Here is a 16,488-nt window from a genome sequence, read left to right as displayed (position 1 = left end):
AATTAGTGTTCGCAAGCTGACATGGACGTTCAAGGATGGATCTTCCAAGTTATCCTGATTTTCCTGATTTTTCCAAGGGATGCTAGGACTTATGTTTTTTCTCTGTGACCCAGAGTTCCTCACTGGTTTATGAACCCAGCTCTAACCTCTCTATCTAACAATGGAGGGACCATAAGAATTGACCTCGAATATTCTCGAGAGCGGTACCTACAGATGGTTACCACCGAACTTATATCAAAATTGGCAAAAAGCAAAAAAAAAAGCACGAAAAAAAGTCCCTATTTTTGGTTGGTCATGATTTATTCTAGTAGCTCTAATGACAACGTTCGGTATTCACCGAAGAGTTTCCAAAATAGAAAATAATTTGGAAAAAAATAATTATCTGCCGTTATGGAGAAAAATTTAATTAATTTGATTTCTCGGTGAAACCGGGATGAGTTCACGTCAGAAACTAGTTAGGTCTCATTTAGTACCACCTTCCGCTGTAATCGCCGACACTAGCAATAATTTCCAGGAAGAAATTTCCTGGATTTATTTGTTGCAATCATGAAGAAAACTCATTAAATTGTTGTGGAATTGAAGCGAGAATCGATGGAGCTGCGAGGGAAAGAAAACAGGAACGAAAGATTGGCTAAAGATTTGCTGTACTCAGAGTAGAATAAGAACAAAATTCCCTTTCCACCGGAAAATTTCCGGTTCTTGTTTTTACAATAATCCTAATATGATTATCGTCACAATGTTGTTATTTTCAGGAAAAACTTAAGCAAGAATTTTCTTGGAAAATTCCAATCAATATTTGGACTAGAGTGCGCTTTCACACTGCAGGAAGGAATGGCGCGATTTGCGGCAGGTATGGACACGGATTTGGAACGATCCCATTCGAAAAAGTTTTTTTGCACCTGGAAATTTTAGTAACTCCGGCTGATTTACGATAATTTATAAAATTTTGCTAGAAAATGATCAACAAGAATCTGACAGATAGTACTTGGGATCACCTAGAGTGGATCTCGAAGTTACTTTGGCGATTTTACAAAAAAACCACAAATCAGAATCTCGCGTTTACGATAAATTGCCCTAATTTTTATGAAAAAAGGAACGGGAAAAACTTTTACACTCGATGATTTAATTAAATCAATGTGAACGGCCATCCGATTACGGTAGTTTAAACAAAAAAAGCCACACGATGTTTTTTTTTTGAGAACAGGGTCGCAGTTAGTCAAGAATTTTTTGTTTTTCTATAATTAATTTTCAATTTATATTTATTTATTTAATACTTTATTTACATGTACCACGCGTGTCTCTCCTATCAAATTGCGCTACTTGTTTATTATTTAAGGAAAACGATTTTCCCAACGTTTTATTGGTGGGAGTTTTCTAGAATAGTGCACAGAAAACAGTGCGGTGATTGTACATATATCCAGGAGGACAGGTCTGGGGACACGTAAACGTTTAGGAAAAAAGGAGGAAAAAAATTAGGTTCTTAACTGAAATCCGATAAATTAGATTTATCCGATTTTTTGGTCCGACTTAGCCAAAAAAAAGTATTCTAGGACAAAATCAGGAAAAAATGTTTTTTCCACATTTTGTAGCAATGCGATTCCGGATTGCCTTCCTTCCCGCTTCGGAACAACTTTTCTGACACAATCGTTGATGGGATTCAGTTTAAGTAGCGGAACTAAGGAACTAAGTGGAAAAAGTTTTTTTTTACTCTCAATCAACAAATTATCCATAATATAAGATATCTTGAAAAATAAACTGTAACTTCTATGGAAAAAGGGCACACCCCACAAAGGATAAAATTTAAATTTCAAGGAACAAATGGGGAAAAAAGGACGGACGGACGCGGACAGGGGCGAGATGCTGGTGGAAAAAATTCTCGTTTCCGGGAATAGAATTGGTCGTGACCCCATGAATAAATAAATAAATAAATAGATAAATAGACAAATATGTATACATGTCGAAAAGTTAACAGTAAACGATAATGGATAGAGTAAAATAATAGATACAAAAAATAAAAAACTTGATGTGGCACAGAAAAAAGAAATTTCTGATACATTTTTGAAATTTTTTGAGAGGATTAGAATAATGTTATTGTGGGAAAACTATCCGTCGCCGAGAAAGAAGTCCGCTGCACTTATCAGTTTCACGCTGCTATTTATCTATGCGCTGGTTTGAATGTTTTATTACGTACTCTGTAGATAATGGTAAGTTTTCGCCGGAGGAAACGTACAGAAACAATCTGATGCAATGAGAAACATCATCTAAATCCAACACTTTTCTTATGTATCTTTTCTAATCCTTCTTTCTTTTGAAAGGGCTTTCATCTTCTAAAAAAATAGTTTACTGGGTTTAATTACAGTAATGTCACCTTTATTTATATTATATATAAATTATTTATTATTATATGTATTTGTAACCATTTGTAATTTTATGGAAGTGTTCCTTGATATTTCAGGCCCAACGCAGGTTAAGCGATACCATAAAGTGAGAAAAGAAATAATTTGTAATAATGTAATAATCAAATTAATTAATTAATTAATTAATTAATTAATTACTCGAAGTATCAATAATATATTTCTTTCTATATCATATAATTAGCTAATTATGACATTTATATTTGTATCCTTTTCATAATTTTATGGTTGTGCTCTCTGATATTTTCGGCTTAAACCGGGCGTAGCGTAAAAAAACCGGGCTTACCATAAGCTAAAAAAAATCCACAATAATATTGTTATTATTAATAGTAATCAAAAATCAAAATATCAATGTAGGTAAAAAAAAACTAGTTTAAAATTAATTTTAGAAGATTTTCTCTTGATTTTTCAGAAAGAGAAGAGAAATCATGGGAATTTAGGAAGAGAAGTCGGATGAATATGTATGTTTTGAAACAATTCAACTATTCTGGATATAGTTTGAGGATGAGACAGCATTATAACCGCCGCTTATGCGCAATTAATTGATTTTTTATAACAAAAAGTGAGAAATAGCGCGTGGTTTTCGATGAAATAATTATTTTTTTTTTGAGTAAATATGTAGGAAGGTAACGTACAGTAAGTTCTTGTGCTAATCGTATTATTCTGACAAAGTATCCTGATACTGTATCGCTATGAAAGGCGAAATTCCTTCTTTTTTCTTTCGAAGCAAGGATTTTTAAGATGGATCAATAATTCAATTCAAAGGAAATTGTGTCGCAGGCTAAGGTTGTCTAATAATTATATTTATAGAAAATATAGGACTAGATATATTTTTTAGGAATAGAATACAAGAATAAGTATAAAACATAAAACAATAACATAAACATACAACAATAACAACCTAAAATAAACATAAAACATCAGGAATAAAATTAAAGAATAAATGTCTGGATTCATGCTCAAGACATACATACATGCATACATCTAGTAATTGGAGATTGGTGTCCGGGGATCAAATTTCATTGGTGGCCGCAAAGCCATTGCAACCACTTCAAATTACCTTTCTGAATAGTGAGTGCATATAGGCATAAATTAGACTCAATATCACCCTCAAAGTTATCGCGGAGCACCTCAACCTGAGGGAGAAATAAGCTGAGAAGCCTCAGAGTACTATCAAATCAACGAATTCGAGAATTAACGATGATTAACAGGATTGTTTCGGGGTTTTCACTCCACAAATGTTTTTCGATCCATGAAATTCTCGGGAAAAAAAAACAGAAGAATGACATCATTTTTGATAACCAATATGACGCCAAGTATTCTGAAGCTGAATCACTATGAGAGGGGTTTTTCACGAATAATTATTCTGTCAGAATGTCCTATAATTATTTATTTATCCTGGTGAAAAACCCTTGTGAAGAGGAATGAATCAGAGATTTGGGAGAGAAAAAAAAGATAAGGATTGACAGTTAGTTTGCTCGCTCAAAGGTGAACACAGATAAACATAAATAGACGGAAAAAAGACTTTGAGAGTTAAAATTTAATCGAAAATTTAAAAAAAATCAAATTAAAAGAATTCTAAAGAATTAAAGAACATTCTTCCTAAAAATAAAAGAATTCTAGGATAAGTTTTAAAAAAATTTCACCACGATTTCTTCAAAGAAATTGTTTTTGTTTATTGTTCAGTATTCTTTTTTTTTTTTTTTTTTTTTTCCCGCCGAAATCAAATCACCATTTTAAGATTTTGAAAAATAATAAATGATTTACATTAATAGAAAAATAGAACCTCATAGTAACTCATTTTCTGTTATGCAAAAAATTTCGACGGTAAAAATCCTTATTTTCTCTTTGTTTTTCTTTCGTCTAATCAGCCCAAGGCACTTTCGAGAAATTCCTTTATAATAAAAAAAAAAAGTATGTTGTTACATTAGAAAATGTACTTAAATTTTTAATTCCCCCTAAATTCCACCTTTTTGTGGGGTGATGCCTTTAAACTATTAGGATTGTCCCAGTTATTAAGAAATGAAAATTAACAACCTAAAAATGGGAGAGAATCTTGAAACTTTCAGTCCTTCTCTAGAAAATTCTTTCTCTCTTTCTTTTATCCTTTCTTTTTCTTAATCCTTTCTTTTATTTTTTTCCCTCCTTTTTCACCGCTCGCTCACAGTGTTTAAACAGAAGTTAATAGTATGGATGGACATTTATATTAAATATTAGTTAAAGTTATAAGTACATAAAAGTTATTAAAGAAATTCAGAAAGAGGTAATACTTAGTAAGTCAGGGTATAAATTGTAAATAGTATAAAAATATAAATCATTTACAAAAGCATTTGTCACAGTCACATTTTTGACTGGGAGAAAAAAATTACAAATGTGAAAAAGAAAAACAATTTAAATACTCCAAAAATTATCGCGCGAATATAATATTGTTAGAAAATATTCTAAAACTCTAAAATTTTAGGATATGTTGGTATATTTGAGATCTTTGTTGACATCGACTTATGGAAAAAATTTAGGATACGCCAAATAATTCCAATTGGTAACGGATCCCTAGAAAAAAAAAATCGAATAGCAACAAATAGTGCTAGAAATAGAAAGGTGAAGTGAAAAGTAAATAAAAATAAATAAATATAATAAATATGATAAATAAAAAATAGAGGAATAGTAAAAAAAAGAATAATAGAATAGTAAAAATATAATAATATAGTAAATAGTTAAATAAATATGCTAATAATAATATATAATATAATAAATGGTAAAAATATAACAGTATAATTGACAAATAAATAATAACAAATATAATAAATAAAAAGTAGGAGAATAGTAAAAAAAAATAGTAGAATAGTAAAAATAAATTAGAAAAGCCGACAAGATGACAACATTCTGCTACTCTTTACTTGGCCGAGGTGTGTGCGTGTGTGAAATTTGCAAACGCTCTCTCGTTATCTGAGCAAACATTAGCTGACGTCAGTCTGTGCTTGACTATTCCCCGGGAATTTTAATCACCAAATTTCAGGAAGAGAAAAAAACCCTTTGGGGGAAAAAGACCGGGATCGAGCGTAAAAAGCTAACACTCTGGGTGTTTGTGGTAGCAGAGGAACAAGAGAAATGATGTTGATGTGGTCGGAATGGACACGGTTCAATGGTCGAGTGCGGATAAACGACGGCGGTTCGTCGTCCACTGATCGGATGGTCGGCCGGTCGGTCGGTCCGCTACTGAACAAATAACAAGCGGACACGAGAAAAATAGATTCACCATAGGTTACCACAAACGAAACAGACAATACACGGGTTACTCGAATTTCTCTGGTTTTTACATGCTATTTCATTTCGTTTTCGTGTCATCAAACCCATCACAATTAAGTGCTGAGAAAGGTGTTAGTAAATAAACTTTGTCGACTGATTTGTTTATTTCCAAAGAAAACTGAAATGAGGCCTTTTAGGAGCGCAGCTATCTTGTACATTCCGATAAAGCAAGGAAGAGTTTATACTTCCTCTCGCAAAAAAAGAAAGATTTTAAAAAAATTAGGAAGTAAAGAAAAATAATTTGTTTCCTTTATTCCTAATTATTTTCTTACTAAAAAAATCAATGAGAAATGAGAAGGTTTAAATGAGTAGAGTACTTTCCGCTAGAGTTTTCCAAGAGAACACTAACGACTGAAACAATCGATAGAAATGAGAGAAAAATTTCAGATAAAATTCGAAAAAGTGGTTTTCTAGGCGTCTCTGTCGATCTGTAGATTTCTAGAGGATAATTCTCATGATCCATGAAGGTCTAACTGCGAATAAGCTTATAACTCAAGTTTAAGCCCACGTCCTACAGTTTAGTGTCCTGCACTGTCCTTAATAAAAACGTTTATGTGGGCAAATAGTGGACGTTAGCGTTATTTCTGGCACATGATGTCTGGTCACCTGATCGCACTGAATCAGTCGTTTCCATATCTGTAATGAGGGTTTTTTCTCGTTTTCGTGTCTTGTCAACTGTGCCGCAAATAGAACAACTTTTTACGGATGTTAATAATAGCGAAAAAAAAAAAACCGAAGTTGATTCTTTAAGCGTGTATCCTTGTTTCATATCGTTACCTAGCAAATCTTAAGCATATTGGGTCACTTTGTGTTCAGATACGAGCAGACATCTCAGAGTTAATCTTCATTTTAGAGACAATAGAAATTTTGTGGGTATTGAATAGCTGGGCACATGTATCACACGCATTTCCATGTGGTCATCAATTCATACAGCATCACTGTCGGTTGTAACCTGACCTGTCACCTACTTTCTTTGTTAAATATCCTTAATGCCGATATATATGATATATATTTCTTGATCCAAGCGAATATTGTTGTCCAGAAAAGCGTCGTTCGTTTCGCGCACTTTCGGCTCCGCCCACTGTTGCCTCTATAAAAGGAGTCATATTTCGAAATTCACTCCATCGACATGTTAACTGGCGAGCGGTAACCGAAACAGACTTGAGCGGTCGATTACGAACAACAACACCACTTTTGAGCAATACCATCTGCAAAAGGGAGGAGGGGCACGATCTGGAGTTTACCGGAGTCTTGAGCAGTCTGGTGGAGTGGAGCACATGCTCCCGTGTCCCGACTTTGCTCCTACGTCCGAGGATTTGTACTTGTTGGGCCCGTAGTGGGTGGCAGCTCGTACACTAGCTCCACCCCTGTAGTATATACTATAGTAGTGTGCATATGTGTAGAGTGGGATGAAGACCGAGTAATAATTCAGCGTGCACTGTATTCAGTTGAGTACACAGGAGCAAACAGGAGCTGCAAGAGAGTGGCGAGGCAATCGATATGTATGTGTTATATATGTATGTATGTGTACTGTTAAGAGAGCAGCGGTAAAGACGTCGTAGAATCGTAGAGCTCGACCGCGAGCGCCTGCAGGGCAGCGACCAGCGACCTCACACAAGTATCGGAGCATAGTGTACGAGCTGCCATGAAACCGGAGTAGAGGTAAAACAATATAAAAGGTGAGGGATAAAAGGAAAGCACGGCGGTAGGCTTAGGGTTTCCCAAATTACTGATCCTGCGAGGCATGGTGTGAACCTTCAATGACTCAACCCTGATGGCTACCATTCCTTCGTGTCACTGTCACATCATTCTAGTCCAGTTCATCCACCTTGTCGCACCTCTGATATGTTAGGATTAGGATTCGATCCTAGTTCCTCATCGGACCCACATATCAATGTTTCCTAACTGGATTCGGTTGACTAGCATCCAGGAATGCGACACCATCCCTTGCAGAGTTAATAAATCTCACAACCTCTGTAACAATTCACTTTTTTGGTTTGTACCTCCAATCGTGAATTTTTGATTCCCAGCTAACGACTAATTGGTGAACAGCAGCTTCACCTCAAGAGAATAGTATGCAAAATCCATGCGAATTTTAAAATTTACAAAGGATAGGGTAGCTATTCCGAGTGAACAAATAAAAATTGGATAAAACAATTTATTTAAATTCATTGTATATATCGTGTTTGATTATTGTTTTTGTTTTAGACGATACATTCAATTTCATAAAAACGATGATTCAAACAACATCCACGGCTGCTACCGATTCTTAATAATGACATCATTACAGTAAACACCGTATAGATATAACCAAAGATTAATAGTGATAGCTGTAAATGTAGTCGCATAGCAGATTGCAAGGATGTACAGTTGGCAAATATCGTGGAATGGAAGGTCCTGAAATTTTATTAGTTATTCTCTTATGTGGCCAATTTGTTTTTCTCGCCAAAGTAATCAATATTTATACTTTGCTCAGGCTCTTTCACTAGCTTTTCCTTGAACGCAGCGTTGTGCTAAAAGTCGCAAGTATGCGGTCAACTTGACGCGTTCATTTTGACGCACGACGACAATTTACGGTCAGCATAACGCTGCCGTACACGACAGAAGATTTATCAAAACGTTTCGAGGAACCCCTGACGACTTCCCTGTTACACTTTCATCACAAAACTCGCTAAACTATGAACGCTGCGCTAAGAAGATCTAGGCGATTTTTTGCAGCTTTTGTTGTCCACCATCGCTAAAATTTCCCGTAGTCAGCAAATGTGAAGTCTCTATGTTGATTTTTCAAAAAAAAAAAAACTTTTAAACTCAGAGCTCCCCTCCTCCTCCGTCTTCATCTCGAAATCGTAAATCAGCTTATTCTCTGAAAAAAAAAAACCAAAAGCATAAGAATACGTAAAATCTGCACAAAATCCACAAAATTCCTTTACCGTATGATTTTTGTTTAACGCAATGTTCGCCTTTACAACAGCAAACGTTCAGGATCATTGATCGATTAAATATGGATACCTCCGCAAGAGAACAATTTTTAGGCGGACCGCATGACCTTAAAGACTCAGACTCTAATCTGAATAAAGCCTACTTGCGCCTAAAAATTGAATATTTTGTATAATTAAATATTTATCCATGATATCTATCCATATTTAAGTATTTATTATTATTATTGTCAGAGTACAACAACAGTATAACCTTGTATGAGCTCTTAACGAATTCCCAATATACTAGTACAAACCTCCTTATAAGCGCAAACTCTTGATCTACTATTTTGACAGTCCTCGGATTATCCGGAGATCTCTGGAATTAAAACTTTAACTCCCTCTTTTTTCTTGATAATTGCGGTGGACGCGTTGCGGTCACTCGGATGAACATGTTTGGGACCAACTATATACCTGACATACCTCGAATTTCACGAGTTTTGATCCGATATCACGAATACATCCAGCCACAATTTCAGATGAATTCAAAAATGCCATAACACATGAGAATCCAGCAGAAAATAGGCAGGGTACGAAACGCTAAACTAATCTTTTGCATTCGGTGCTGGTGCTGTCAACAAAAATAAACAAGAAATCCAACAAAGTAGTACCTCGCTAGCGTTCCCGTCTTTACAGTCCTCGCCCACCGTTGTATCGAAAAGTGTGGAAAAATCACCAGGAATCGGTTGAAATGGGCACAATCCGTATGTTGGCCAGGTTCTGGAAGAAAAAAGCTGAAATTTGAGCCGAAATATGCCTGGATTTACACCGAAAAAAAGGTCCTCCGTAGACGAACACAAGGAGAATCCGACCTACACGGCTGCTTTGCTCCTGTGACGATGATCAGAATGCTGACGATGCACACCAGTACTAGTAGAGCGACATGCATCCAATGAGAAACCCTTCCCACCACTTCCCGAAGTTATATCCTGTTTTCACCCTCAAAATCGTATGATATGTTTTATGTTTACCTTTTTAAGGCCTCATCCCTCGCTATCAACAAACATTTGAGATCATTATCAAGCCTTTAGATATGTATTGATTATGGGCGGGTAGGTCACATCGATCCGGCTGCTCCGCCCACAATCGATTCGTATCAAAAATGAGCTCGCCATCTTCAATTTTCTTCGGTTCTAAGCTTCCATCCCCAAAGAGGTTTAAATATGTAGGCAGCATGGAAAAGTGAGGAAAAAAAAGGAGTACCAATTGGACCATTTCCATCTGCTGCAGGGCACTTTTTTTTAAATCGCCCAGTTAGATAAATAATTTTGGAGAAAAATATCCTAATTTTTCGTATAGAAGGTGAGCTTTACGAGCAAAAATTATGTCCCTTTTATAAGGTCCCACTGATAAACACGCATATATCTTTTCAGACGGTAGCCATAAGAACTCTTTGATCGGAAGAGACAACTAAATCCACGAAAAATCCGTCATTTGCATATCAAAAACTTCAAAGATCTTCCTGCTGAGGTTTTATACGTGGGCAAAGGAAACACATACACGAAAAATATACAAGGAAAAAAAAGAAAATGGTAATAAAAAGGAGTAGTACGAAAAAAGAAGGAAATATGTCAAATTGTTTTGCTAAAAACACTATACAAAAATTTAGTGTACTCATTTTTGTATATATTAAAGTAAATATAATACTATACTAACGAGCAGAAGTACCAAATACCATAACTTTCGTCATCCTTTATGTTCCTAAACACTGACGAGGACTAAACATTCTGGGAAATTCCGATTCGAGCTCTGTTTTAAAGGAGGATGAAGTGTAAAGAATAAGAAATGAAAATTCGTTGTAACATATACGTTATAAATCTACATAAAAACTTTATCTTATGGGTTGAATGGTTTAAAAACTTACTATACCTACTTACGTATTTATGTTTTTTTAGGTTTTTTTTTCTTGTCTACTTTTTGTTTGGTACTATGCCTTCCTTTCAAACTTCTTTTTTTTCAGTTTCCTAAATGTAGACATCCCCGTTTTTATTTAATTTCACCAAAATTTGCCTGGCTACTTTATTTTGTTGTTAATGACCTGCTTAGGTGAATAAGTTAGGTAAATATGTTGTAAAAATGAAACGCTGTGTTTTCAGCAGTATTTCGACCTGATAGGACTGAATAATATTAACGCTACCCTGGAACTTATTGAATTGAATTAAAATAAACTCAAAAGTACAATTTTCCATAGTAATCTCTCTCAAATCAGTCTCGTTTTCGAAGTGGACGGGACCTGCTCAGACCAACCCTCCAATACACTGGTTATCATAAAAAGTTCTAATTCTTTGAAGTATTACGTAAACGCAAAAATATAACTTTAAAAAAACAATGTTTATCTAAATTTCTACAGAAAATGGTAGCAAAAGAAAAATTATTATTGCTTTATTATTTAGTCGGATCGGATTTCCAGATTTTTTTCCGCAATGATCGCATGTCTTTTGTGATGTATGTATGGCAACGCCACAGAGGTCGCCGTAAAGCCAGTTCCAGCATGTTGTGGAACGTGATTTCGGTTGTGTTTTCCGCGGAAATCATTAGCTTCTGGCGCGATGTGGCAGACGATTATTTTTCTGATCACAATGTCCAGTTTTTCCTCTGCTGCCATTATCAGGTTCGTGTTGTTGTCCACCTTTACACAAGAGAAAACTATCGAAACCAATAACTGCAATCTAATTTTGCTGAACAAAATACTTTTTCCGAATTTTATTTATTTATTTGTTTATTTATTACGCCTATTACTATTTATTTCTTTATTCAATTGTTTGTATATTTATTTATTTATGTATTTATTACGCTTGTTACTATTTGTTTATTTATTTATTTCGCACAATGGCGTGATAAACGGGAAGTGGCAAGGACAAAATACAAAAAAAAATACAGTAACCACACAGTGAGAAGAAAGAAAAAGAAATAATAGAACGTGTAAAGTTTTTCAGAGTTTTCCCTGTACGATTCTTTCAAAATTTTCAATTTTTAATTTCAAAAACTCTCCGTACATCCCTGAATCCCCATCCCGAATTTCGTTCTCTCCCCACGCAACGGTTCCGCTGACCAAAAGGACATATCTCTTATTGCGGGTGGAAATAAGCCCCAGAATCCTCTATTCTCAATTTCGGAAGAACTCTATCGTAGGTGTACTATTACATACGTTCCGACTACTACATACTGCTCGAGAAATCCAATGACTTAGTCCGGATGTCGGATCCTACACTATATTTGTTTTTATTTACATTTCTGACTCGAGTGGTACTATAGTAGTATAGTGGATGATTTATAACTATGAGAGAAGAATATCCTTGTAGAAGATCAATAAACTTGAATAAGACGATAAAATTTATACGAGCCCCGAAGACTATTATTATATTTTTTTACGTCTTTTTCTTGAAGCAAACATAAATAATATTTTTTGAAAACCGACTTCTCAAAAGTCAGAGGGACTGTTTTTCTTTTTTCATAAAAACAACATTTTTCAAAGACCGAATTTTAGAGAATATTCCGGTTCAGGCAACTATTTCTTTGTTTGTTTTTTATTTTTATTTTTTTGGTGCACCATAGAGGTACGTGAATAAGTGAATAAATAAATAAGCATAATTTTAATAGCTTAACAAAAATCCTAATTTTTCACAATTTTGGGAGAGATGGGAGAGTATGGAAAGGGCGGTGATTTCGTCCATTTCTTCCTAAATGCCGAAAAAAACGGCCCGTTAAATGCGGCGCGTGCACAAGGCTGGCGCGCTCCAATCGAACTCCTTGTAGAAAATAGTGCGCCATTATGCTCGAAGCCGTATCTTCCTGGCCGTCGTTTTCTAAGGCAATTAGGAAGAAATGGACAGAATCACCCCCACTCTCCATAATCTACGATCCCGTATACGAATACTCCACCTGAAACCCATACCACTTCAGATTCGTGAAGTGATGCCTTTAAGAGAGAATTGAATGTGACAGAGCACCAGGGAATCGGTCGTGGGACGTCGAACCAATTCAGGAAAAAATTAGTGGAAACAAAATTAACTGCATGTTTTTGGGAAAGAGGTAGATCATGTGCTGCCTCAAAACTGATGATCTACCGATAGTTTACGCGCGTTGTCAATGTATTGGTGGAGTTGGTCTCGGTGATTTCCCGCCAAAGTTAGCGTACATCACTTTTTCCAAGGAATAGTATGGTTTTATGGATTTCTATTATTTATTATTGGTATTTCTATTTTATGGGTTTTTTATGGTTTATATTGATATGTGTTCGCGATCGATGGTCTTGGATTGACCCTAGTTTCCAGAATACTCTCGCAAACTCTATCTATCGAACACCACAAGGTTCTCTCAGTGCGATTGATCTGATCCCTGCTTTCATTGTTTGAGCTAAGCAGGGTTCCAATCAAACCTATCACTTGTTTTTTTTCTTTGATCAGGATCAAATCAATCAATTAATCTTCACCTTGAAGACATTGTTCATCTCCACAAAACTCATCTTATAGAAAATCCTATAGAATTTCATCAAGAATAATCCTCCATGAATGTTTAGCAGTTGATTAGTTCTGTTTTTTTTGTTGTTCTGGTACTATCCAACTGGATTACTCTAGAATCCAATCAAAAATTAATTTTTACTTTGAACAAAATATTCACCGCTCTTAAGTTAGGAATGTTAGTTGATTCCTTGGTAAATTAAAATTATAACTTCAAATAAAATGTACTAATTTGTTATCAGTTAACGGACCTAAAGTCATTGTTTGGGAAGACTGAGAACCGTAGTTTATTTCCTCTGGCACAATATCTTCTGTTCCTAATGCAAGTAATAGCAGTAATGAAGGGAAAAGCATGAGTATTGCCCATGTTCGATTGTCTTTGAATCTCGGCATGTTGAAACGTAGTTTTTAATTGATTTTCTTGAGCTGTAGCCAAAATTGTTATTGATCGTCTTTATTAAACAACTGCTAACGTTTCGGCGTTATCGCCTTCGTCAGAGCCTGGAAAATTCAAAGCCATTAGTGATTTATCCCCTCAAGCGCCTCATCACCTTACAGAAAGCATCCAAACGGTAGGCAAACTCAAACAGCAACACATTGGCTAGTGCTTACCTCATTATCTAGACTTGTTAACGCAACAGACCACCACATGCCACAACTATGAGTCACAAGGTTTCATATAGGGACCTCACGGCCCGCCCCGTAGATCAAAACCCGCACAGATTTTGGTATGGGGTTAGTTCATTTGTGATCGCAATGGACTCATCCTTCTTGTTCATTTTTGGACTTTTGGCGGTTATCCAAAAGGCCTCTAGTGTTCTGCGTGCTGTGATTTCGGACTCGTAGGATAATATACTAACTTCTACCTCCACTTCGGAGTTTCGATGACATATTCTACGGTGTGCTCCAAGTGGGGTGAAGGTTTTAGATTTTGCGAGTCTATCTAGATGCTCCTGACCCTAATACACAGCGGACGTCCCGTTTCCCTCATATAATCGTCACCGCACAACCTGAACGTTATACGATACACTACTCCTGATACCATGCAATCACCCTCTCTGCCATACGGGCAAACCACGCAGCTGGGAGTGGTGCAGATTCGATCATATGCACGATTACGTACCAGCTGACCCTTGAGGTTCGCTGGAGGTATTTCCAGGAAAAAAACATGGTCAAAGAGGCAGAGTTCACTCCTAGCATGTTGATTTGACACCTAAGGAATTATGTCAGTAGTATACAGTCGTAACAAATCGAGCGCACCTGAGTTGCGGCGCAATTGAGTGAACAGCGAGGGTCCCATTGTGACTGCTAACAGAGTTAAGCCACATGTTAGATTGTTTTCACTCCGGCTGTAACACTGATCGTACAGAGCGACAATTAGTAAAAGAGGACTTTTTTCCTAGTAATTTCTCCTTTTTTGTTTTTTCAGGAATTATTCACATTACAGAGTCAAAAGGAATGGCTTCACGAACAATTATGGATATGGGCCACATGGGATTGGGCCCAGCAACATAGGCGTGGATAGTTTTGGCTTCTATCGGTAACACGTTATCCAATCTTTTTTTTCTCAATTCTTTTCCGTTATAATTAAATTAACGTAATTTTGCACTATTTAGTGATAAGTTCTACAATAGTGGACTACCTCCCTTGTACACTCATGCAGCTTACCGTAATTACTACCACGAAATTTCCTTCCACAAAAACAAATACGGACTTCCAGCGCCAACAAATTTCGAAATTTTACAACAGGAAAGATTTGGTAAGTTTTGTTCAGCAGGATTAAGCGGGAAAATCGGGAAAACTCAGGATTTTTCTCCTATAGAACTTCTTAGTTTTTTCGTGGAATTGTTTTAATATTTTGAAAAAATATCCTCATCGAAAAGGATAGTTCGGTTACTTACATACTATGTTTACTATTTACTTTGCCATGGAAAACGCTAGTAACACATTTGCCTTGGTCTGGAAACTCAGTAGCTTATCCATACCGGATATTACGGGTTAAAATTCGGGATGTGTAAATCAACGAGGTTACCAGTTTTATTCTTAGCAAACTAACTGATAAATACGATAACTGGAGTGGAGGTCCCACAAAGTTCCAGTACAGTCCCAGTCCAAAGTAGTACTTGCCAATCTTTCTTTTCCTAAAAGTACACGGAACTACAGTAACCCTGATGTGTCTTGACCATCATCTAAAGTAAAATCTTCCTCATTCTCATTCGCTAAATTGTTTGGTGTTCACATAAAACTAGCTGTGGCTGCTGCTGAAATACTCATCCTCTTCGTTTCAGGACCCTATTACAATGGTGTATGGGGTTATGTGGACCAATCACCGTATTGGTATGGAAAATAGAATGGAGTATATTGTTGTACACACTGGTCTACGCTTATTTTGTTTGTTTTTATTTTGGTATAAAATCACTTTCCACATCGTCACGATTCTTTGTTTGTTGTCCTCAATTTTCATAGTAAAAAGCAACGATTTGTCCGAATTTGGGGATGAGGTCTGGGAAAAGTGAGTCGGTGAAGAACATAATTGTAAACCTCTAAATCCACTTCAAAAAAATTCATTCCTGGTATTCTTCTACGTTTTAGTTTTTTTTTTTTGCTTTTAGAATTTTACTTTTAAAAACAGAAAAAAACTCTTAGTGCTGCTCTCGTTGTAGAGAAGTTTTTTTTTACTGAGAGATTTCGCTTAATCGTTTAGGAAGAGTGAAAATACTGAGGCAATTCTGACAGATTTCACTTTTGTGACTATAATTATTTATTCTAAGGTTTACATTCCTTTACTCGTATTTTTTGTTTTAATTTTATCATTATAGTATTCTCAATTTTTAGTTTTATTTTTATACTATTTTCAAGTTGTTTTTGTCCACCTTTAAATTTTTAAAAATTATTTTTATTCACCAAACTAAACCGTATCGTTGTGTCGCTAGTAAAGATTGTAAAAATCGTTTACCTGTTGTTTCGCACGTCTTTTTATGTTCTATTTATTATTAACATTTTATATTTATTAATATTTAACTATTAATATTTAACCAAAAAATTTATTATTTTTATTTAATATTTATTTAATATATTTATTTTATTTAAGAGAATATTTTAACATAAAATAAGTAATATAAAAAAGGATGACAGGTAGTAGGAAATATTGAATCAAAAGAAGTCAGAAATATAATTTGTATGAAAAAAATAAAGGGGACAGTGACGTAAATCGTGCTATTTTTAAAAATTACTAAAAAAAAAGGACTACTTTCACTCCGTACGAATCAGGCACCAAGCACTTCACGGTTCCCTAGTCGATTATACATACGATAGATGCCGTTACTACATACG

The 16,488-nt window shown here is 35.4% G+C and overlaps 2 protein-coding genes across 4 annotated transcripts; one reads left to right on the top strand and one right to left on the bottom strand.

The window, feature by feature from the left end:
- Positions 1 to 7,611: 7,611 nt before the first annotated feature.
- Positions 7,612 to 9,916, bottom strand: RB195_020718 (uncharacterized protein; the record flags this gene model as incomplete). Of its 3 annotated transcripts, XM_064189137.1 has the most annotated exons (8): positions 7,612 to 7,694; positions 8,521 to 8,583; positions 8,651 to 8,766; positions 8,953 to 9,014; positions 9,119 to 9,235; positions 9,307 to 9,415; positions 9,512 to 9,624; positions 9,899 to 9,916. In XM_064189137.1, 8 exons carry the CDS (start codon positions 9,914 to 9,916, stop codon positions 7,612 to 7,614), a joined length of 681 nt encoding a protein of 226 aa, XP_064045017.1. The 3 variants fall into 3 exon arrangements, with proteins under 3 accessions (XP_064045017.1, XP_064045018.1, XP_064045019.1); XM_064189138.1 differs by lacking the exon at positions 9,899 to 9,916 and having other exon boundaries at positions 9,508 to 9,584; XM_064189136.1 differs by lacking the exons at positions 7,612 to 7,694; positions 8,521 to 8,583; positions 8,651 to 8,766; positions 9,899 to 9,916 and adding an exon at positions 8,799 to 8,808 and having other exon boundaries at positions 9,508 to 9,584.
- A 2,818-nt stretch (positions 9,917 to 12,734) lies between these two features.
- RB195_020717 (uncharacterized protein) lies at positions 12,735 to 15,505 on the top strand (the record flags this gene model as incomplete). Its single annotated transcript, XM_064189135.1, has 4 exons — positions 12,735 to 12,823; positions 14,585 to 14,695; positions 14,772 to 14,914; positions 15,444 to 15,505. The coding sequence occupies 4 exons, from the start codon at positions 12,735 to 12,737 to the stop codon at positions 15,503 to 15,505; spliced, it is 405 nt and encodes a 134-aa protein (XP_064045016.1).
- Positions 15,506 to 16,488: the final 983 nt, after the last annotated feature.

This window comes from Necator americanus, chromosome II, assembly GCF_031761385.1.
Source record: "Necator americanus strain Aroian chromosome II, whole genome shotgun sequence".
Taxonomy (NCBI): Eukaryota; Metazoa; Nematoda; class Chromadorea; order Rhabditida; family Ancylostomatidae; genus Necator; species Necator americanus.
Note: the sequence above shows the minus strand (reverse complement) of the source record. Positions and strands in the feature narration are given on the sequence as shown.